The sequence below is a fragment of the Nothobranchius furzeri genome, chromosome 3 (assembly GCF_043380555.1).
Source record: "Nothobranchius furzeri strain GRZ-AD chromosome 3, NfurGRZ-RIMD1, whole genome shotgun sequence".
In the NCBI taxonomy this organism is placed as follows: domain Eukaryota; kingdom Metazoa; phylum Chordata; class Actinopteri; order Cyprinodontiformes; family Nothobranchiidae; genus Nothobranchius; species Nothobranchius furzeri.
Genome location: NC_091743.1, coordinates 82,008,687 through 82,014,686, shown reverse-complemented (window position 1 = coordinate 82,014,686; position 6,000 = coordinate 82,008,687). Strand labels below are relative to the sequence as shown.

The following is a 6,000-nucleotide window of genomic DNA, read 5'->3' as shown; positions in this document are numbered from 1 at the left end:
CCACCAGAAGAAGAAGAAGAAAAAGAAAAGATCTTTTCTATAGCGCCTCTCAAGATAAAAATCACGAGGCGCACCAGGTCTCCAGGTTTCTGTTAGGATATTAAAATCACAGTTTCCTTTGATTGTACTTGATTTTCCCTCTTTGTTTGTGTTTTAAGGTATGTGATGTTTGTTTTATTTTTCATCCAGTAACATCTTGCAAAACTTCTGTCCAAGAACACAAACAAGCAGGTCATTCTCATAACGACCTCCCGCCTGAATCTGAACCTGACCTCTACTGACCCCTCTCACCTTCTGGGTCCAGGTGATAGTCTGTCCCGCTTCTAGGCAACACATGGGTCAGACTCTACATTGCATAGCTGATGTTTTCTTTTCTAAGGACTGAGGGACACAAGGAGGAACCACTAACGGCTTTGGAAGGCTTTTTGGGAGGAAGGTCTTTGCCTATAAATAAAAACCAGATATCAGCTTCTGGTTGTTTTATACCTTCTGACGTTCCGTCTGTCAGCAGAAGGAACCATTTGGGACCAGAAGGTGGTTATGAGTTCTCATCCTTTTAGTGGTTTGGACCAAACCGTCCTTAGATTCAAGTCTTCTCCTGAAATCGCCCTGATGTTTCGCAGCAGCTGAATAACAATAAAACATAAAGCTGTTTAGATAAACCCACGTCTGTGAGTTGAGCTTCAAATAGAGACCTCTAGACTAGAGTTGGACATGTTCTTCCTCCAGGACCAGGACCAGGATCTGGATCGGGTCTTTCTTTAGAGGAAGTTGGACTTGTGGTGGAGCAGTCAGAATGAAGTGCTGAATGTCGACAGAGCTCTAAAAGGATCAAAGTTTCTGCTCAGTAACAGATCAACCGGCCTTCTCTCCATCTCAGAGATGGAGACTAGGAGATGATTGTTTTCCAACTGGAAAAGGTTCCCGTCTGTCTGGACAGAAAACACGATAAATATATTTACACGCCTCTTCCCGTGAGGATGAGGAGGATGTGCTAGTTTCTCCATAAATATTCTGTTTCATATCCATGTAGAGATTCAGAACCGGAGACTCAGGCACAGCCACACTCGTCCACGATCATGTTGGGAACATCTCGTTTCACAATGTTGTACTCATCATCAAAGTAGAGCATAGACATCATGCTGAGCTTGGTGGGGATGCAGCAAGAGTTCATGGACCCAGGACTCATGCCCCGCATTCGGTATTGGTTCACCACCGCCGTGTGGAAGGAAGATGCAGAACCGGGAACGCCGGCCATGTAGGCCGGGCAGCTCCCCTCACAATAGTTCCCGAAGTACCCAGATGGTGCGATGATCCAGTCATTCCAGCCAATGAGCCGGAAGTCGATATAAAACCGCTGACGACAGCACAGATCGTTACTGCCATCACACTCCAGCCCTCGCTTCCGGATCCGGTGCTGACCTTCGGCCTGCCTGGCCCGCACCACCAGGAAGGGCCGGTGGGATTCATCGCTCAGGTCCAGCAGAACCGGCACCACTCCCTCAGTCTCGCAGCCCTCGCAGCGTATGTCCAGATTCTGTCGCCTATCGGTGCCGGTCTCAAATGCCAAACGGACAGCGCTGGTGAGGGTGAAGGTATGCCAGCCGCTGCGTCTCAGCTCCACCCGCTTCTCCACTAGGTCCCATTTGCTGCCAAAGCCTGGTTCCTGGTAGTAAACTTTTACCATCACCTTCCTCCGTCCACGCGGCTCCACAATAGGCAGCAGCAGCTTGAAGTACAGCCAGAGGGTGGCCCGGGTCACCTGGAGGTTCTGGTTCCCCTCGTTGGAGATCAGGAAGAAGAGGCTGGATTTGGACATGACGAGGTCATCTGAGGAGCAGAACCAAAATTCATCACAGGTTGACTCAAAAACCACATGGAAGGTTTCTAAGGAAATAAAGACAAGTTCAGATGGTGAGATGTCTCACATCCATGAGTCAAACTGATCAGAACCCCAACCGGACCCTCCCACCAAAGCACCCCAAATGTACTGGGACCCCATCCACCGACCCAACCAAAGACACCTTCTGTTTGTAAACAAAGTTTATATTTTCGGGTGACTGTCCGATGGAGAAGCTACTCCCTCCTGCTGGCAGACACCGGTATTACCAGAGTAACCTTATGAGACCTGAGTCGGTGGTAGGATCACCTGTTCAGCAGATCATCAAGCTCTGCAGAAACCTGATAATCACACACACACACACACACACACACACACACACACACACACACACACATCTATGCCTCTCCACACCCCCTAGGCTTCCTCAGACCTCTTGAGCATGAAGGTCTGCAGATAGAATAGCTGCTGAGATCTTCTGGGCAGATGCTTACCTGAAGGCACCTAAATTGCTTCACTAGGGTCTCATGGAGGTGGTCCCCATCAGTATACAGGCAAAAGGTGGGAGACTCTGGTCTATCACAGGGACACTCGGGGACACATACTCACTCACAGACAGGGAAGATACTTTAGAGTTTCCTTGCATGACCTGCTGACCTTTTGGTCTCTGGGAGGAAATTTGAGGAAACCCCACTCACGCATGGAGAGAACATGTTAACTCCATGCAAAAAAAGCTGCAGCTGGGATTCGAACCTGTGACCTTCTTGCTGTGAGGCAACAGTGCTGCTATGCACCACATCCCTGGGTCACCCAGGACCAGAGCAGCATCAGGTGCTGGACTAGACCTCTCGTGTGTTTAGAGCTGAGATCACATCTTTAATCCTCTTTGTCTCAGACACAACAAACACATCAGGTTTATGCTTCCGCTCTCTGATCAGTGGTTCGGCTCCAGAACCTCTTAATGGACACGAGCTCACCTTTTTCGGCGAAGCTTATGATCTCCGAACTCTCCTCCAGAACCTCGTTGCTCATTGGATGTCCGTCCAAATTCGGAATTTCCACCCGGCCGTCCTCGCGCAGCTTCCCCGCGTGCAGCTTTCGCAGCGCCGTAACCATAGCAGCCTTCGGAACCGGGTGCGTGATGTTGGGCCGGTCCCGCAGCTGCAGCCGGCTCAGGATGTGCCTCTTCACAGCCTCCAGGAAGTCTCCGTCCATGCGTCCGGACTCGGGGTCCTCTGGCTGGGCGGCGCAGGACGCGCAGGTGTCCCGCAGCTCCTGGTGCGCCTCTGCGTCGTTCACGGCGGCGCAGCGACTGGAGAGGACGCACGCGACAAGAACACCCAGTCGGAGGATCCGGAGGGTCATTTTCTGTCCCAGAGCAGCGAATCAGAACTTCTTCTCTGGTTAGAAGAGTCTGAATCCTAAAAGTGATCAGTCTGATCCAAGAATCCCCTCAGACCCGACCGGTACCATGCGTCAGGCGCTCAGATGCAACTTGTCTGAAAGATCATTCTGTTTCTGAAGTGACTTATTACATCATTAGATCTTCATCATTCTGACACAGAGTACAGTTTGAGTCAGATCTTCATCAGCCAGATCCAACCTCTAAATGTTCCGTTAACATATCCAAAACAATCGCAAGAAGCAGAGTCGCAGCCTCCTGGAGCATTCTCATGGAACAGAACCAGAACCGAGCTCTTCACAAGGCCGCTGATGGAGGACGAACACGAGGAGGAAGAGGAGGAGGCGGAGGTGTGTCAGAGAAGCGCATAGTAGCAGCACCATCCCGGCGTGCATCAAAAGTACATGGCTTTACGCACTGATAATTGTTATATACGCGGGAAGGAGGGGTCTAAAGTAAGGAGGGCGGGGCCACGCCCTCGGGAGACGGATTGTAGAAAGTATGTTCACGTGAATTTATTATCAACAAGAGGGATTCATCCATTCACCATCTATGCACCCACTTGACCATCCATCTAACATTCATTCTTCTATCCCCCATCCACCTGTCCATCCATCAATTTACCCACCCAAAATCCATCCATCTAACACTGACCCATCCATCCATGCATCCAGCCACCCACTCATCCATCCATCCATCAATCTATATACCCACCAATCCATCCATCTAACATTGACCCATCCATCCATTCATCCAGCCACCCACTCATCCATCCATCCATCAATCTATATACCCACCAATCCATCCATCTAACACTGACCCATCCATCCATGCATCCAGCCACCCACTCATCCATCCATCCATCAATCTATATACCCACCAATCCATCCATCTAACACTGACCCATCCATCCATGCATCCAGCCACCCACTCATCCATCCATCCATCAATCTATATACCCACCAATCCATCCATCTAACATTGACCCATCCATCCATTCATCTATCCATCCATCTACCCACTCACTCATCCATCTAACATCCATCCATCATTCCATCCACTCATCTACCCATCCATTCATGCATCCATCTATCCACCCACCCACCCACCCATCCATCCAGCATCCATCCATCCACCCACTCATCCATCTAACGTCTGTCCTCCCATCCACTCATCCATCTATCCATCCACTCATCCATCTAACATCCATCCATCCTTCCATCCACTCATCTACCCATCCACCCACCCACCCATCCATCCACCCAGCATCCATCCATCCACCCACTCATCCATCCATCTAACATCTGTCCTCCCATCCACTCATCCACTCATCCATCCATCCATCCATACACTCATCCATCTAACATCCGTCCATCCTTCCATTCACTCATCCTTCATTAATCTACCAATTCACTCATCCACCCCTCCATCCATCCATCCATCCATCCAACCACCCACCCATCCATTCACTCATCCATCTAACATCATCAATCCTTCCATTCACTCATCCATCCATTAATCTACCAATTCACTCATCCATCTAACATCCATCCACCCTTCCATCCATCTAACATCTGTCCTCCCATCCACTCATCCACTCATCCATCCATCCATCCATACACTCATCCATCTAACATCCGTCCATCCTTCCATTCACTCATCCTTCATTAATCTACCAATTCACTCATCCACCCCTCCATCCATCCATCCATCCAACCACCCACCCATCCATTCACTCATCCATCTAACATCATCAATCCTTCCATTCACTCATCCATCCATTAATCTACCAATTCACTCATCCATCTAACATCCATCCATCCATCCATCCATCCATCTAACCACCCATCCATCTAACATGCATCCATCCTTCCATCTACCCACTCATCCATCCATCCATCCAACACTTCATATTAAGTTTTAAACCACTAAAGTCCAGCTGGCTCTTATATGACACAGGTTTTTTTTCTTCCAGAAATCACCTTAAGCCTCTAAAACCACGGACCCGGTATTAATGATCTAAATGACCAATAATTAGTTTTGTTTCACCAGTTATTTGATTCGTTTTAGTTCATGTTGCATTTTTGCCAGCATTAATGGGTGTGCACCAACACACAGCACCTTTCTTTCTTTCATTCACATTCAGTCCTTCAGTATTTAACCCTATCACAAATCCACTGATAAAATCTGCTTTCTAAAACTCAACTAAACGTGTCTTCCTGTCAGCCAATTGTTGTTTTTGTACTGTAAATTAAAACAAACAATAAAAAATAAAGACACACAGATGGAGGAAACTCTTTTTAAATCCAAACATCTAAACAAGTCTGCAGGCAAATGCTCCCCTCAGCCCTGTCCAATCAGAAGTCAGGACTCGTTTCCATATTTGCTAGTAAAAACTAAATCAGACCAGATGGCAGCGGAGGTGACCTCTGACCTCCGTGATTATCTAAACAACATGCAAACAGGTCGGGATGAGTTTGACAGTGAAGGTATTTGACAGCTGAGGCTGAGGCAGGAAGCAGACGGTGCTTCAGACGGGTCAAAGCGGTCAAACGCCGCCCCCTGCCGTCCACTGGATAAAACTACAAAGAGTGTTTTATTTATTTTTGTTTAGCGTTGCTATATTTTGTTTGATTGTTATTCTTTCTAAAACAATGCTCCTCTCACAATTTTAGTAATTTCTTTATTGAACTGATTTAATTTTCAGGTAATATTCTTTTACTTTATATAACTTGGACGTAGCCTGTTTCTTTGTGTC

General features: G+C 47.9%; 1 protein-coding gene across 2 annotated transcripts; it reads right to left on the bottom strand.

Annotated features, from left to right (window-relative positions):
• Positions 1-687: 687 nt before the first annotated feature.
• On the bottom strand, positions 688-3,310 carry LOC107384567 (inhibin beta B chain). 2 transcript variants are annotated; one of them, XM_054735401.2, is made up of 2 exons: positions 2,818-3,310; positions 688-1,887 (listed from the first exon to the last, which is right to left on the bottom strand). In XM_054735401.2, exons 1-2 carry the CDS (start codon positions 3,203-3,205, stop codon positions 1,052-1,054), a joined length of 1,224 nt encoding a protein of 407 aa, XP_054591376.1. In that variant the 5' UTR covers positions 3,206-3,310; the 3' UTR covers positions 688-1,051. The 2 variants fall into 2 exon arrangements, with proteins under 2 accessions (XP_054591376.1, XP_015813380.2); XM_015957894.3 differs by having other exon boundaries at positions 688-1,830.
• Positions 3,311-6,000: the final 2,690 nt, after the last annotated feature.

What these genes read in the sequence shown, in the direction of transcription:
- LOC107384567 (XM_054735401.2), bottom strand. Translation starts at nt 3,205, where the DNA reads ATGACCCTCCGGATCCTCCGACTGGGTGTTCTTGTCGCGTGCGTCCTC. An exon ending in CATAAGCTTCGCCGAAAAAG is followed by an intron (nt 1,888 to 2,817) that starts GTGAGCTCGTGT and finishes TTATTTCCTTAG; the next exon opens with AAACCTTCCATGTGGTTTTT.